The following is a 17,583-nucleotide window of genomic DNA, read 5'->3' as shown; positions in this document are numbered from 1 at the left end:
ATTACGAGGTTGCTTATAAAGACTATAGGTCCTAATAAATATAATAAAAGATGATAGCACACTTAAAAATTTTATGATATAAAAATGGTACAAAAAATATATAGGCCCCTAACTGTGCGAATATGTTTTTGAATCACGTTTCCGTTCAGGGAAACTACTCCTAGATTTGTACTATTTTTTTTTCTTGACTACCCAGACGCCGTATCTCAATTGTTATCAAATGGGACTTCTCACAATTTTGAAGAAAATGAAACAGAAAGAAAAAGAAGTTCGGCTTTTAATGCTGTATCCTTTTATGTATAAACGAACAATCTGTATTTGAATTTTAACTGTATTCGTAACAATTGACAATTTCAGACGTTTGTTTTGTTAACTGAACTGACTCAACTGACTGACTGAGAAGTGAGTCATTCTTATGATTCTATCTATCTGGATAGTCAGTGGTTGACTCATCGATCATTCTTCATTTTATTTTATATTTATTAGCATGTTTCACTGAATTTCAAATTAAATTATTTCCTATTCAATTGTAGATCTAGGGTCTAGATCTATAAAGTATAAGTATAACATGAGTTGAGCTTAATAAAATTAAAACGAATATAAATAGGCCTAATATTAGTATTTTTTATATTAGCCTATTTAATAATATTTTATAGTAAATGTATAGGGCAGTATGAGTCTAGCTAGGCCCCTGGCCCTTACTAACCTTTTTTTATGGCCCACAAGAAAATAGAAAAATTGAAAGTTACAGTCTTGCAAGCTACTCAGCAAAACATTTAGATTATACATGAATATGCTGGCTGTTAGTTATGGTTTCCTGTGTTAATTTCTTCTCAGCTTTATTTTTACATTTAATATATATTTTACGCGCTGACCTGCGACGTAGCATATGCCGCTATCTAGTTGTTTTATTTTATACTTATCAATGATTCATAATTTGTGAATTCGACACTACCCCACCCCCTGCCTCCCCCACCCCGCCCAGTGAAAGCAGCCATTTACAGACGACAATGAAAATATCAAGCAGTACTTATCTCCCCTTAGTTTCAAATCGTTTAAAAAACTATATTATCTGCCCCTAATAGCCGTCACTTATTCGAACAGGCTCTACTATTGTAAACATTTGGGGTGAACCATAGCTCACCTGACAGGTCAGGATGAGGTATCTCGTATGGTCCCCATGAAGAGAATTATATATATAGATTGGGAATCAATTGTTAGATCTAGATATAAAAGGCATACACACAATTCAGAAATATGCATATTTAGTTACAAAATATATTATAATGACTACTCATATAAAAAAACATTTATTTTAATGACGATGACCACCCCCCACCCCAACCCCCCTCCCCCCTGGTAATTTTTTTTTTCTGGCACAAAATGGACAAGAGTCCTTTTATATACAGTCTTGAATTTAAACAATAACAAGCTTTACATTCATCACAAAGAGGACAATCCCCCCACCCCCATCATTATAGTCAAAACAAATACAAACTTTAAATTTCATCTTATAATTATAGTAGCTAACTAGTTCAATTAGGTTTTATTGGGTTTTTTAAAAAGATGTGAATATTTCCCTAAGCAAGTTTTTCAGTGGTCTTGACAATGCTGGCAAAACAACAATTCTCAAGAAGTTTAATGGAGAAGATATTGATACTATTTCACCTACCCTGGGTTTTAATATTAAAACACTGGAACATAGAGGGTAAAGTATACTGAATTATTTTTTAAATGTTCACCACAAAATAGTAATATGTTAACTTTGGCTTAAATTATAATATTTAACTTTGATTTGATCTGTTTACAGCATGTATTGGACTGTCAGCGGTCAGCTTTGTTTTATACATTTTTTTTAAGCTTTATTAATGATTTCCAGTATTTTCCCATAACATGATTTGGGGCTACTTTGCCCTTTTTGGGCATGATTATGTGTCTGTTCACTAAATGTAACTGTTGTTTCTTATTTATAAATTGTTTCTTTTATTAGATTCAAGTTGAACATCTGGGATGTAGGTGGTCAGAAATCACTTCGTTCATATTGGAGAAACTATTTTGAAAGTACAGATGCATTGATATGGGTTGTGGATAGTGCTGATCGCATGAGGCTTAGTGACTGCAAGAAAGAACTCCATAGTCTGTTAGTTGAAGAGGTAAAGTATTAGTTCAATCAAAATATTTAAAATAAATTTAAAAAAAACAAGCCCTGAGTTATTTTCCCTGGCCTGATTGTATATTGATTACAGTAATTGGAAAGTAAAGGCAAAATAGTACTTTTTCCTTGTTTACTCAAAACCTACATTTTATAGAAATTAAATATTTTAATTAAATGCGCTACTTAGAAATGTTAATTTATAATTTCTTTGTTTAAGAAATAAAATTTGTTTCATTTTGGACAAGAAAAAAAAATAATGAAGTCCTTTTTTTTTGTAAAAAAAAACTTGTAGCAACTCAGGTTTATAGCAAACAAAATCTTGTATAGTTTCTTCTGATATCACAGATAAGTATGAAAACAAAAACATTTTTGGTGAATTATTTTATGCACAAACTTAACTGTTTAGACTCAGGTGCCAAATGTAGCTCTGCAAGGCTTCTTCAAAATTATTTTTTCAATAAAATCAACAGTACAGAATATCTGTAAGAAGTAAACACGGCCAAATATGGCTGCTCCAGCAATATCTTAATCGTATGATCAAAACAACTGAGTAAATAGAGAAAACATGAAATGTTTAGAGCAGCATTCTTAAACTAGTTAAAAATACATTTTTGTCACAAGGTTTCAAATTTTTTTTTTAAGTTGGATTTTGCAAGTCACAAAACAAATGCTTTTCATAAGTATTAATGCTAATAATGAGCTTGACAAATGTTTAATGATTAGTGTTTTCATCACATAGAGACTAGCTGGAGCTACACTTTTGGTTTTTGCCAACAAGCAGGATTTACCTGGATCATTAACAGCCAGGGAAATTAGAGAGGTTAGTTTCAATATTTTAAAAAAAGTTTTTATTTATACTAATAAATATAGAAAGAGCTGAAACTAATGGCTGATGTCTTTAAATTACTTTTATTGTAGCTTTGTAACAGAATTATTTATAATTTCTTGAAAACTTATATTTGTAACAATTACTTCTTACACTATAGGCTTTAGATCTGGATTCTATTAAAACCCATCATTGGCTTATCCAAGATTGCAGTGCTGTAACTGGTGCCAACTTGTTGAATGGCATGGACTGGGTTGTCAATGACATTGCTTCCAGGATATTCACAATGGATTAACACTTTGACTTTTGGTTTAGTTCAATTTTTTTTTTCATGGGTGTTGTTATATACATCAAGTTCTTCAGCTTCCAGGATATTCACTGTGGATTAACACTTCAACTTATGGTTTAGTTGTTTTTTTTCCATCGATGTTGTGACATACATCACGTTCTTCAGCAAAGAAATGGGATCCAGACATGTTTTTATTGACTGTGCTTGATTATAAGTTATCGTTGCTTTGATATTTGAAAACCATATTTGTAATCTAAGGCATTTTTTTAAAAGAAAAATAACTTAGTAAAACAAGACTTTAATCTGTATGTATGTTGTTAGTGTAGATACAGTTTTAATGAATGATATAAATAGGTAATAGCACATAAATGCACATAAATATACATTTCACCCAGTATTTTATTAAAATACAGTAGATTTTTAAAAATCTTTTAGAATTGGGCTCATTTTTCTATTTAATTTAGCAAAATATTCTATACAATATCACCCTAGTGTATAGTGAATGTTGATTCATTTCAAATGTAAATATATTTCACTAATGTGATGTACCAATATCTACCAAAGTACTGCCCTGAAAAACATACTAAAATGAAATAAAGCTTGTATTGGTCAGATTGTCTAAGCAGTGAATTGTAAACTTGCTCATGTTTTTCAGTGGAATGAGTTCAGTAATTACTCATTTACTGTGTTAAAAAATCAATTGACTGTGTCAATGGGGTTATTTTTTCATAACCATGGCTGAATCAAAGGAGATTATTTTAAAACAGCTGTAAATTTTGAGTATTGAATTGTGAATGAATGAATTCTGTTCAGTAAGTTTTGTCTAATTATAATTTTTTTTTAAATGGCTGTGTGACTGATATGAAGTAATGTATGTATTTCTGTAAATATTTTGATTTAGCTTTTTTATTTATATAGCATTGATAAACTGCAGCACACTATGAGCAATTTTTTTCAATAGATATAAACAAATTTCAGATTATACATTTTTTTATGTAGGGTTTCTTTTTTTTTCACTTTTTATAAAGTACCTGACGTTTATTAAGTTGTAAGTTATTAAAAAAATTTTTTTTTTGCTTCTGATACTCAGACAACTCAAAACAAATAAAGACAAATTTCAACTGCTTTGCTAATAAGCAAGTATCATGGGCATTTTATGCACTATCAAAGATGAGTTTTAAAATTATATTTAGAAGAAAAGATATAGGCAAAAAAAAACATACATCCAACCAGCACCTAGCTTGACTTTCACCATCTTATAAATAAAGGACCATTCAACAGATCAAATAAACTTTGTACAACTTTATTTGCTTTTTTATTATTATATTACAAAACTATGATTTCATTTAACACAATGATTTCCATAAAACACAACTATACTTTTAGTGCAACAACTGATTTATCCATGCATCCCAGAATTATTTCTAACACTCCATCATCATCTATGTCTGCTGTAGCAATGTTATTGACCCAATCTGCTGTGTGATATTCTGTTAATAACTTTAAAAAAAAAGAAAAATATGGTATTTTCACTAAAATAAATATGTTGAACATGAATTAATAAAACTGTCTCCTAAAGATCTTTATCCAAATGTTGTTTTATTACTTCCCCTACTGTTTTGTTAAAGTAATATAGACATATAAACCACAGAACACAATTTGGTTTTTTGCAAGAAATACTTTCCAAAAAGTGACTTCTTGTTCTCATTTTGAGAATTAAACTTGTAACTTTTTAAGTATGTGCATTACTTCCCTATTATATATCAAATATAATTTTAACAAATCTTTGTTGTTAAGCAAGTTGTTCAATTCAATTCTTTGTCCAAGCTCTTAAGTCTAAATAACTAAAAATCAGGAAACGTTATGCTGCTTTATTAAGTCAACAATCTGCCAATATTAGCGCCTATTAAATCATTGTAAATGTAGAACAAAACTTACTTCTCTGTCTTTATAAAGGTGAAGTGAACTAAAATGGCCAGCACACAGTAAAATATCTGTAGTGTTGTCTGGTTGCGGTAAGGTACAGAGATTTGTTATAGGACATTTTGCGTTCACATACTCGTCTAGTGTGATCTGGAAGTTATATTTATAATGTTATCACAACTTTTAAGAATTATCGGCCTTGTAGTAGGTTAACTAAAAAATACAATCATACATTTGAAACAAGATAACTTACATTAAAATTGTGAAGAATGTAAACAGACCCTGAGCTTGAACCTAGTGCAACCTGTTCACTTTCTGCAGACTGAGACAACCCTGAGGGCAGGTTTAGTTTACTTGACGGTATAAACCTGCCTTGAGTCATCTAAATATAAGAAAAATAACTTTACAAGCACAACTTTTTATAACATCTATACACATATTTAAAACTATGAATTTGAGGTGGATGTCATTAAGTTGTCAGAAATTATTTTAATTTCATTATCACCTGCTGTGGTTTACAACGACAGACTTACAGCTGTAATGTTATTGGGTGCAATTAGAGATGACACTAAAGATCCATTACTAATGACATGAATTCTCTTAGCATTATCAGCAGCCAGCAGATATTGCCTCTTATTCCCTGATGCATCTGTAATATGCACAGCTAACAAACAGGAAATCTTCACAATCAATGCTGGATTCTAAAAATAAATATTATATTACATTTTTAAAAACCACACTATTTAATATTACTACTATAATACTATAGCCAGGAAGAAGAGCACACAGGATGAGCATGTAGGCCTATTATATTATCTAGAAATCCAAAATTGACAGTATAAGTATATCAGTAGAGTGGTTAGTGAAAATACACCAAATACCTTATTTGATAAACTATTAAGATTTATTCTCCATAGCTCCTCTGTTGGTTGTACTCCTGTTATAACTCCTGAGTCATTAGAACTCACTATAACTGGACTCCCACCTGTATAAAACAAATTTCAATAATAAGCTAATTTAATAAATCCTTAAAACTTCTAAAGATACTTACTTTAAATGATATTTTAAAATATAAGATGCCTTTTCAAATCAATGAAATAACTTTTTTATAATCTCAACCTTATATGACAAATAATGAAAATTAAGATGAGAGAAAATAAACTGCAATAAAAGCACAAAAGCTTACCATTATCCTCCACAACAGTAGAGCAAATGATGCTGTCAGATGAAAGTGACTGACGTGACAAAATCTGGCGGTTACAAAACACTGTCAACATTCCACAAGAGTCTCCGACTATCAGGTCATTGTGATAAAATCTTGTGACATCATGCACAGTAAGACATTGAATTGGACCACTTTTTGTCTCTAGTATTGTCTGGAAACATTTTTATTTATACAAATAACTATCACAATTTTCTAAATACCCAAATAGCAATTTGCAATAATAGTATGTGTAACAGAAGAATCTAAGATTTTTCAAACAAAATTATAAAAATTTCACTATTGCCATATTTCATTTCACTAGCATGCCAATATCCTATATTTCAAGAGCAATCAAAGACGTTTACATGATTTAGTAAAAATAATGTAAAGCTTTTGAAGTTTCGTTTTATAATAAGTTTCAGATCTATTTCAATAACATACCTTTGGTTTTTCATCTAAATGTTTAGCTGAGAGGTCGTGGATTCTAACCATCCCATCCTCGCAGCCTAGAATGAGGCTTAGCCCAGTAGGCCTTCGTAAAATAAAATTAACATTTTATACATCTTAAAAATAAAAATAACAAAAAAAAACGTCTTACTTATTGTTATAATTATGGTTATTTTAGTGGATACTATGTCTTGTAAGATCATTTTAGCTATGTCGTGGGGTTGAGCATTTTGCCACATACGGTAAGAGAGTGCTTAAATTAAATGACATCATTCAAATGTGACCTAGGCTAAACAAAACACTACGAAATCTCTAAGTTGTTTAGTCATTGTAAATCATCACAGATTGAATATGTCATTTTTTTAAATTTATTTAAGATTCATCTGGAGAAAAGGTTCTGATACTTTTCATTCTCAGGCAGAATGGTGAGTCTGTGACGTGTATGTAAACAATTGTAAAAAACAAAAGTTACAGGAAAAACTCACAAACGTGTATTTGCATGGAATTTGTTAATACTTTTAATTTAATGCAAATCAACATAGGATTAATTAAAGGTAATGTAAACATTCTAGATTTTAAATATGTGCATATTCGAATGGTAATATTTATAACACACACACAAATTATTTAGTCTGAAGTATGTAGGTTTTAATTCTGTTAAAGTATTATACACATAACATTTAATAAAATGAAGTAGAATTTAATAGAATGTTTCAATCTACTCAGTACTCAGTTTTCAAGGTGTTTTTAAAATACAAACTTTGAAGGTATACATTTTGAGCAGTCCCTAGAGGATTTCAAAGTGTAAGCCTCAACCAATCAAATGACTCAAATGCATGCTTTCTCTGTTTTTTGGTTAGCGGCTTTTTTGGAGCTAAAAAGGGGCGAATAAGCAATTTTTTCTCAGTGTAATTCAGATATTTTTAAGTTTTTTTAAAAAATGGCCAAATAAGACAGAACTAACATTTAAATTAGTTTTTTGTAAAAAGTATAGATCTAATATCTACTACTACTACTAGATCTACTACATGTCTTACATTTTAGTTTTGGGCTCGTAGGTGGGAGGGGGGGTCTGCAATTTTGTAAGCGGTGTGTGGGGAGGGGGAGGGGGGGGGGGGGCAGATGGTGCAACGTCACACTTTTGCATTATGAAAAAGCAATGTTAGAAAACGAATTTTAGACGTTATTTCTTGTTTTAGAAAACTGTTTTAATAAATTGGAATAGGAATTGATTAAAATACTCTATTTTCAATGACAGAGTTCTGACAAGATTTTAGAAAAATATCGATGTTTTAAAAAAAATTCAACTGCAATTTTGAGGGGGGTTGTAGTTGTAGGCTGAGGTGTGACGTCATTTTAGGGGGGGGGGAGGGCTTGCTTTTTGTGACGACATGTGACGGAGGGGGGAGGTAAAAATCGTCAAAAAAAGCGTGACGTCATTTAATTTATGGATGACACTTTTATTAATTTAAATTTTACATTGACAGTTGTTTATTAAATTATTAATTTAATTATCATTAATTAAATATTAAGGTAATCTATCGTTTTGGGTACGTAAAATCGCCCGCGGCTATTTATGTACGAAAACGTTACCTCATTGTCAAGGCTTTAATAGAAGTATATTGTCATACTTTTGTGTCAAATATTATAGATAAATGAATAATAAACCTAAATCAATGGCTAAATATATCGATATAGGCCAGAAATTAACTTTAAACAGCAGTGTCTGAGAGCAAGATTTGCTATATAAACAGCAGCCATTTGTAAAATAGAGTGGCTTCCCCCTGAATCTGGCGCTAAAAGCTTATAAAAATAAAACTTAGACAAGATGGCTGCTATAGTAAATGAGCATGGTTGCATCTGTTGGAAACATCGCTAGTCTTCATTTATTACGGAAAAGTTTTAATTCAATTGTTTAAAAACAGGTACATAAATGAATCAAGGAAACATTTTTGAATTTTTTAAAACATAAATCCTCCTCAAAATGTGAAATAATTATTAAAATGTAAGGAGTCACCTGTTTTTCACATTACAAATCGCGGGCGATTTTACGTACCCAAAACGATAGATTACCAATAATAATTATCATAACATAAGGCCTTACAACCTAACACACCTATTTTTGGAAAGCCTAGGCCTATTTATTCATTTTTTTTGGAAACTTTAAGCTTTTTGTTTAGCTCACCTGAAAATTACAGCTACAGCCATTGAGTTAAAATTTTCTAACAATTTTCCTTTCCAAAGTTCTGTGCACATTGAGCCGGTGGTTGGAACTGGCATTTTGGTCTAGCCAATGCCTACACTTAAAAAACCACTTAGTCTAATTAAGAAAGTGTTGACGGCAAACAAATCTCTTGATCTACTAGTCTAGATCTAGATTCTAACTACTGCGAAGCTTGTTGATCTCTCATTCTCTCTCTAGATCTCTAGATCTAGAGTCTAGATTCTAGATTTCCTCATAGGCTCAAGTCATACACAGACAAAAATCTAATTCTAGATGTAGGTTAGAAAATTTTTTAACGCAACGAACTGCTTAAATCCACACTTCCAAGCAAATTTATAAAACCGAAAGTCAAAATCTATTTCCGGTAAAATGGAAAACACAAACAATGATAATTCTCTACTGAAACACCCAATTAAACCACTGTTTGCTGCTGGTAGCAGTGGTGGTTTGTTCCCATCTGCTACGGCTCTATATCCAGAATCACAAGATTCATGCATATCACATACTGGTAACTTAAATTCGAATTTTACTGAAACGATGTAGTTAGTGAAGTGTTAGTGAGTACTGACACTACTGATGACTGACTACTCACTACTCAGTGACTCACTACTCAGTACTCAGACTACTAAAAAAACTAGTCTAGTCTCCAGTAGTCTGACACTACTCTACTGACTACTGAGTCACACTACTGAGTAGTCATGAGTAGTGAAGTAGTGTGACAGATGGAGTGAGTGACTGTTGACTTGTGACTCCTGTGTGTGTAACTGTAGTGAGTGTAGTCACTGAGAGTGAGTGCTGCCTGGTATGTGGCCTGACCGACCTAAAAACTAAAAGGAGATTGTTTATATAATATTATTGTTTTGAGTTTATATTTAACTCAATGCAACAAGCCCGCCGGTTGGTTGAGGCCACGACGGGGGGACGTTCTGACCGGGATTCAAAGGGACTACTCGAAATATCATCCAGATCTATTACTTGAATAACTTGATCTTCTAAGACTTAAGTGTAGTCTAGCAGTGGTAGTGTACTGGTGTACTCATCTTAGTTGCAGGGGCACCTTGTACTCTGTACTGACTGGCTTCTGACCCAATCATCAGTCATGTCAATTCATGACATGCTGATGTTGAGATATTAAATAAATATTAAAGCATTGGTCACTAATTAAATATCTTACTCATTTAAAAGTGACCAATGCTTTTATGAAAGAAAGCAAGTTTAACTTGATTTCTAATGTGTGCAGATAAATTCAGGATTGTACTTAGTCTAACTAAGAACAGAAACTTAGTAGTAGTACTAGTAGAATTAAAACGTAACTGTTGTTTTTAAAAATGAATTTTATTAAAAACCTACACTACAATTAATTACTGGATATTATATTTTTATAACTGAAATGGTAATATCATTTTGTTTTTATTTTGTTTAATTTTTAGACAAAGTTGGTTTGGAATCCCTTAGACTTGAACTTGCACCTTCAACATTGAGTGCTATAATTGCTGCACAGAAATCACTTGATGAAATAGGAAAAGATAAAGAAAGGTTAATGGTTTTTAAATTTTGTTTAAAGTGATTAGCTCTCTATTTTTATTTTCAAATTAAATGTGGGCTCCGTTCTTGAATTATATTGGTTTTTTAAGTAAATTTTAGTTTTAAATTTTGCATCTTAAATTTCATATATTTACAGTTGTTTGCAACCAACAAAAACACTCTACCCAAATGAGAATGAGGGAAAACATTTATTAATCTTTATTTTCCTTTTGATTTTTAGTACTGAATTAAAGCAAAAAGATTTACAAGGTTCAAGCAAAAGGAAATCTCCTACACATGAAGGTAAAATATTTTTTAATGACTTCAGTCACTAGTTTCTTGTTGTTTTTTTTGTTAAGGTAAATAAATCCAACATACATTCTGTTGCCTACAGATCAAAACAATAGTTTATTGCTCTAAAAGGTTTATTACCAGTGTGTCTGGCCTTGAGTCTGTAGTGGGTATATTTTTCTCTAGACAGATCTTCAGAAGATGGATCATCTCCAGAGCCTACTAAAAGATCCAAAGACAGTAAAAAAGTTAAAAAGAAAAAGAAAAAGCAGAAAAAAAGAAAACATCACTCCCCCGGTCCAAGTCCAACCCCTGAACAAAAGTAAAAATAAAAAATATTTTTTTACATATGTTTTATAGCATTTTATTGAATTCTTTTAAGATTAAGAATAATTTCAATTAGTTTTAAATTTGTAATTAATATTACATTTTCAAGCTTTTTATGTGAGCTATGTTTGGACCTGAATTAAACAGGTTATGTCGTTCATTTGTGTTTGAAATACTTTGTGGTTAACTGTCCCTCTCATACATCACTAACTCAGGGTACATCCCCCTCAAGTGAAGATCCCAACTGGAGCAATTTTCCTAGAGGATATTCCTGATCTTAAACCAGAGCACGCATTTCGTACAGACAGAAGACAAAATAAGGATCTCTGGAACTACGGGTCAGTCTCTAAAAGTCACATTTCCAAATACAAGACACACAGCTACAACTGTCTTGGTGCTGCTCATCTTAAGATTAGAGAGCCTAAAAAAGATACAAATAAGCAAACCAAATGGAGGTATTTTAATAAAAAAGTTTTTCAAAAGACCAGAGCACCAGGGATTAGCACTACAGGAAGTACAAAAACTGGTCCAATACGTGTACAAGATTTTATAGCGTTACCTAAAGCTGATACAGACTTTTGGAAGACAACTTTAGGCAGTTACAGCTGTTTAGATCAAGGCACAGCTCAGTACGTAAAGGGCAAAGATTCAGATTACAGCAAGCTAAACCTGGAGGTTGAAGACTTTGAGCTGGATGAAATATTCCAGAAAGTTCGCATCTTTAACCAAAAGACAAGAGAAACACCTCAGAATGTTCAGCTGTGGCTGGAGTTTGTTCAGTTTCAAGATGTGGTCGCGCAGGAAGATAAAAGTTTTAAAGGTCAGACGATTCGTCTGCGGGATGTTTATATACCATCAAAATCTGTCATTGAGAAAAAGTTGTCTATTCTGGATAAGGCACTTGAGGCAAACCCATCATCTGTTGAATTGAAACTGGCCAAGCTGGAGTTATGCCAAGATGTTTGGGAAGCTGAAAAGGTAGAAAAAAAAGTTTATTCAAATTTTTAATAGATTTTAGAACTTATTACACAATTGATTTATCAGAGACAACTTTAATATTGGTTAAGAAATTACTATAAATACTAATAAAATGCTTTTCTGTTAGCTTGTTCTTTAGCCAACAAAGGGACTTTAAATTTCTGTTCAGACATTTATTGTTTTTTTTAATACAGCTAGAAAAATCCTGGCAAGATCTTTTGTTTGCCTACTCTTCTGATGTTGACCTTTGGCAGCAATACCTCTCCAATCAGCAGTCGCAGCTCTTCAGGTTTTCCTTCAGTAAAATGGTCAAATCCTACCACAGGTGTTTCCACACCCTGGTACCCATACACGATGGGCAAGTTAAAGTTGTTCACAAGAAGGATGGTTTAGAGGAGAAATTGATCAGTAATTACATTTGTTTTGTATCATAGATTGCTTCCCTAACAGTTAAATAATTACCTCCCCTTTTTAAACCTCTTGTTTAAAAAAAGTTAAAATGAGTACAAATTTTAGCACTGTGTTTTACTGTTGGACAGGGTTGTTCTCTCAGTACTGTGACTTCCTGCACAGTGTGGGCCACACAGAGCGGGCTGTCAGCAGCTACCAAGCTCTCATTGAGTTCAACCTGTTTTGTCCAGCTTCTCTCAATCTCAGCCTATCAAGGGAGAGAGTCACGGCTTTTGAGGAATTCTGGGAAAGCGGGGTGCCACGGTTTGGGGAACCCAATGCTAGAGGCTGGAATAAATGGGTTGAGAAACCTCAAACAGAAACTTCAACTTTTATTCCATCTTCAGGTAAACATTTCTGTTTTTTTTACAAGCTTCGGTCACAATGTTGGTGTATGGTAGGGTGGATTTATGGTCAAATCTTCTCTGTGATTTTTAAAGGGAATATTATCAACATGATATATTGCAAACTACTGATCAGTTTATAACAACTAGCATAATGGTTGTTCAACATCTTGTTTTTTTAAAAATACCTTATTAGTTAGTATCAAATTACTACTAACTTCTTACACTACCTTAAAACTGAAATTAAGTAAATTAAACATGTAAAAACTTTAATGATTTAAGCATTAAAAGATTTTCAGTGTCATTAAAATACTGGAAAAATAAATTGTTATTTTAATAGTAAAAGCACAACTAAAATATATTAAAAAGATTTCTAGTGCTTTTAAAACCTGGTTATTGTAAAGATTTGTATATGTTTGCCCTAAAGTTCCAAAACATAAGAAATATATTAAGACAATGGAATAGTTGCTAAAATTTTGAAATTTAGTAGATTTTCTTCATTGAACTGAGAATGATTTAAATGTGTGATTGTTGAACCTCAGAATTTGAACCTGTCTTTACCACTATTATTTACCTTGTTTTATTTTTCTAACAACAACTTTGGTCAGAGTATCAGCATGTTTTTATTGTTAAAGTAATGTTTTAGTTTCCGTATCCTTATTTAAATTATGTTCTGCTGATGTTCGACCTCTCTTTGTTTTTTTTCTGGGCGTAAAATTCTGTTATGTATTTTATTATTCTGTAATGATAGTCCAGTTGAAACTTCGTTTTTACATTTTGGGCTAAACCTTTCATAGTACCTCTACTGTAATTATTTCTTTCTTGACAGAAAACACTGATCAATTAGAGGATGCCATTGTTTTGGAAAAGCTTACTAGATCTCAGTCATGGCTTAAGATGGAAGAGGTTCGTCAGAACTTCCATTGGTTGCCATGGAGACCGGACACAGAGAAAGGGGAAACAGATGAGAACTGTGAAGACTTGGATAGGATTGTGTTGTTTGAGGACATTGGACCTGCTATGTTTCGGTTCACAAAGTCTGAATCCTGTGTTAGAATAGTTGGTCTCTTCCTCAAGTTTCTGGGTTTGTCCTCTGATGTGTTGGATAAAAAACTGGCTCTACTTAGTGGCCTGGATTATAGCTCAAAGTTTGAGCAGTATGTGCGGACAATGTTGTTTCAGTATCCAACTTTATCAGATTTTAATGTGGAGTTAAACTGCAACCCAACATGGAAGCCAAAGGAATACCTGGTGAGATTTATTCGGGACACCATCGAACAAGCTGAGTCCTATTTTATTTCAACCAATCGGGTTCTCTTCACGCTGCTGCGAATGGAGCTTGAGGTTTTAAAAACCGGAGCCAAAAGAGTTTCAGAGGTGCCACAACCACAGATAAAAGAGATTAAAAAGTTTGGTAAAAATCTGCTGAAAGAAAGCCATAACAGAAATAATCTTGTGGTGTGGGACGCGTATATTAGGATTCTGTGGGCGTGTTCTGACAAAATGGCTGAAACTGTCAACATGATAAATGTTGCCTTGAATATGTTCATGGGAAGTTCCGCTCCATCTGACCCGGAAAAATCTTTAGGGCTGTGTTTGTTGTGCAGGACTTTCTCTCAGATAATGTTGAACTTTGAACCCCTGGAACACATCAGCCCGGTGGGTAGACGCTGCCCACCCACGCAAGATGACAAGAACCAGGTCATTGGGTGCCTCGGGGCACTCGTTGAGAATAAATCATTCAAAAGCAGCGCCAAGCTCAACGTAACTCCAGCATATGTGCTGAAAATTAGAAAATGTTTTGAAAAAACTTTAAGCGAGCAGTTGGAGAAGTTGAGTCGCCAAGCAGACGACACACACTGTGAGCTACTGACGGCTTTAGTTGAATGTTTTGCTATGTTTGAGTTCAGTGCCTCCAACTTTAAAGCTGCCAACTGTGTCTACTCACATGCTGTTTCTCAACTAGAAGCACTCTGTGATACAAATCCAACAGCCTTTAAACTTTTAGCAGTTAAAAAACACATCTACCTTAACCAAATGTCTTTCCTGTTCAATGCCAAACACATCCTTGTCATTCCCCTAACAGAGTTGAGACAGTTAATTGATAAAGCTCTTAGTGAGTTCCAGAACTGTCCTCAGTTCCACGCTGCCTTTATCAGAATAGAATCTGGTGCCAACATTGCCGGCAGACTTAGAAAGTTTTACGACCGCAGTCTAAAAATGTGCACTAGTGTTGTGGTGCCATTGCATGCTGTGTTCTCAGAGCTAGTCAGGCACAAATCTATTATGAAAGCACTGGATCTTGCAGACTTTCTACAAACAGGTTTGTACTCTTGACCAAAGTCTACAGGTGCAGTTAGTACTCACTAGAACATATAGCAAATATATTTTGTTAGAGTAGTTTTATAAAATAATTAAATATCAAACATAAAATTTCTATATAAACAGAAGTAAAACTATTTATAAAATTCAAGCCAAAAGTTAACATTTTTCATCCAAGCAGTAGATGTAATTGATTGACAATAGAAACTGAAGTGTATTCTATAATTAGCTTAACAGGTTGTATTATTTATATTTATGTACTAGAAATCTCTGTAGAGTGCTAAAAACTACTATGTAAAATATTCCCAACTCTGCAGATGATACATTTATGTAGAATGCTATAACATTATCATCACCTCAACAGATTATACTATACTACACATATGTAGAATGTTATAAAATTATCACCACCTCAACAGATTATACTATACTACACATTTATGTAGAATGTTATACAACTATGCTCAACTCAACAGATTACACTATACTACAAGACAGTGGCAGTGTCAACCGTATCAGGGCATTATTTGAGCACTGTGTCAAGTTGCAGGCTAGTCGTCACTGTCCACTCGTATGGAGGCTGTATCTGATGTTTGAGGTCTGATATTGTTAGCAGCTTTGTTTCATTCAGTGATTATCATTTGTTCTTGTTTTTTTTCCACTTATCAAAACCATCTCTTGATAAAAAATTTTAACTTTGTATTATAACTACCAATTGGATCATATCAATAAACAAAAACACATTAGATGTAATCACAAAAGCTGTTGTTTAAGAAACAAGAAAAGTGTGGTCAACCAGGTAGGTATAGTGGCGTAGCGAGGTCGGGTGTCACCCGGTGTGGCACTTAATAGTGTCACCCCCCAGAGGCTTAGCTACTCTTCCCGTGGACAATTTTTGATTTGCACACCCCACCCCCCTCAAACTTTCGATTTGCACCCCCCCCCCCCCCCCTCAAATTTTTCTCTATATATTTTACTATTTTTTGCCTTGGTGTCACCCCCCTAAATGGTGTCACCTGATGCGATCCTCACCCCCGCCCCCCCCCCCTCGCTACGCCTCTGGGTAGGTATACTTGTGGTCAGGCACACCCACACCCATCAGCATTGTGTGCCCTACACCAGTATATTTCTGCAGCATGCACTATTTTCTAGAGGAATTTTTTTACACTGAATAGAAGTTTAGTTTTTATTTATTTATTTATTTTTAAAATTTCCTTGAAAATCAGCCAAAAATGTTTTAAAAAAAAACAACTATTTATTGTATTTTTTAATTAGGTGAAATATGGCAATATGGGGCGAGCCAAAGGGATCTTCTACAGAGCTTTGCAGCATTGTCCTTGGGCCAAGGTAATATTTTATTTATTTCGAAACAACCATAACATGCTTTTTAAAATAATAGGCTTATTTAAATTGTATCAAACACTTAAAGCTTATTTCAAATTAGTATCAGATCTTCAAGACCCTACCAAAAAAATCTCAGTTCAATTTTTAAAAATTGTTTTTGTCTCTCATTCAAAAATCTTTTCAGGACATTGTGCTTACTAAAAATATTACAAGCAAAATATTATTCTTTTTCTTTCTCACCAACATCACAGTGCATCTATACTGATGGCATCTCCATATTTGGAGATGCTGAACTACAGGAAGTCCAGGATCTGATGACTGAGAAGGAGGTCAGGGTCAGGATTCCTATAGAGGAGGTCGACCTGCTGTTAACTGCTGAGAAAGAGGAGTCAGACCAAGAGATGGATGGTGGTCAAGAGGACAAAGATCTTGAGTGTGAAGATGGGAACTATCAAGAACATGACATGGGTCTTAAGTCTGAAGTTCCTGAAAATGACCAGGAACACTTAGATCAAAAGTCTGAAGACAATGAGGACTATGAAGAAGACACAAACATAAAACCTGAAGATATTGACTCTGAGAACTATCAGCAACACTTAGATCAAAAGTCTGAAGACAATGAGGACTATGAAGAAGACACAGACATAAAACCTGAAGATATTGAGAACTATCAGGAACACTTAAAGTATGCTGGCAGTGAAAATTCTGAAGACAATGAGAATTACCAGGAACAACTCCAGGACCCATAATGTTAATATAGAATAAACTTCACTTTGTAATTTTATGTAATGAACATACAAAAATTTGTATGATACAATATAAATATCTGATTTGTGATTTTATAAAATAAAACTTATTCAATGAATTATTTTGTTGACTACTTAAAACTCGAAGTTTGTTATTTGTTCCTCTACAAAACATGGCAAAAAGTTAAT

At 33.2% G+C, this 17,583-nt stretch overlaps 3 protein-coding genes across 3 annotated transcripts; 2 read left to right on the top strand and 1 right to left on the bottom strand.

The window, feature by feature from the left end:
• Positions 1 to 149: 149 nt before the first annotated feature.
• On the top strand, positions 150 to 4,512 carry LOC131958535 (ADP-ribosylation factor-like protein 2). Its single transcript, XM_059323624.1, has 5 exons — positions 150 to 285; positions 1,598 to 1,708; positions 1,991 to 2,153; positions 2,895 to 2,975; positions 3,142 to 4,512. The coding sequence occupies exons 1-5, from the start codon at positions 221 to 223 to the stop codon at positions 3,274 to 3,276; spliced, it is 555 nt and encodes a 184-aa protein (XP_059179607.1). The 5' UTR covers positions 150 to 220; the 3' UTR covers positions 3,277 to 4,512.
• Positions 4,513 to 4,561: 49 nt separating this feature from the next.
• On the bottom strand, positions 4,562 to 9,324 carry LOC131958525 (uncharacterized). Its single transcript, XM_059323613.1, has 8 exons — positions 9,030 to 9,324; positions 6,839 to 6,929; positions 6,380 to 6,569; positions 6,075 to 6,178; positions 5,727 to 5,894; positions 5,447 to 5,575; positions 5,209 to 5,343; positions 4,562 to 4,770 (listed from the first exon to the last, which is right to left on the bottom strand). The coding sequence occupies exons 1-8, from the start codon at positions 9,122 to 9,124 to the stop codon at positions 4,645 to 4,647; spliced, it is 1,038 nt and encodes a 345-aa protein (XP_059179596.1). The 5' UTR covers positions 9,125 to 9,324; the 3' UTR covers positions 4,562 to 4,644.
• A 107-nt stretch (positions 9,325 to 9,431) lies between these two features.
• Positions 9,432 to 17,535, top strand: LOC131958463 (nuclear exosome regulator NRDE2). Its single transcript, XM_059323528.1, has 11 exons — positions 9,432 to 9,576; positions 10,499 to 10,604; positions 10,834 to 10,895; positions 11,070 to 11,205; positions 11,426 to 12,188; positions 12,383 to 12,596; positions 12,728 to 12,985; positions 13,812 to 15,305; positions 15,781 to 15,902; positions 16,580 to 16,651; positions 16,900 to 17,535. The coding sequence occupies exons 1-11, from the start codon at positions 9,438 to 9,440 to the stop codon at positions 17,395 to 17,397; spliced, it is 3,864 nt and encodes a 1,287-aa protein (XP_059179511.1). The 5' UTR covers positions 9,432 to 9,437; the 3' UTR covers positions 17,398 to 17,535.
• Positions 17,536 to 17,583: the final 48 nt, after the last annotated feature.

The sequence above is a fragment of the Physella acuta genome, unplaced genomic scaffold (genome assembly GCF_028476545.2).
Source record: "Physella acuta isolate Inbredline_101_S28 unplaced genomic scaffold, ASM2847654v3 ptg000085l, whole genome shotgun sequence".
NCBI lineage: Eukaryota > Metazoa > Mollusca > Gastropoda > Physidae > Physella > Physella acuta.
This window is presented reverse-complemented; position numbering and strand designations above follow the sequence as displayed.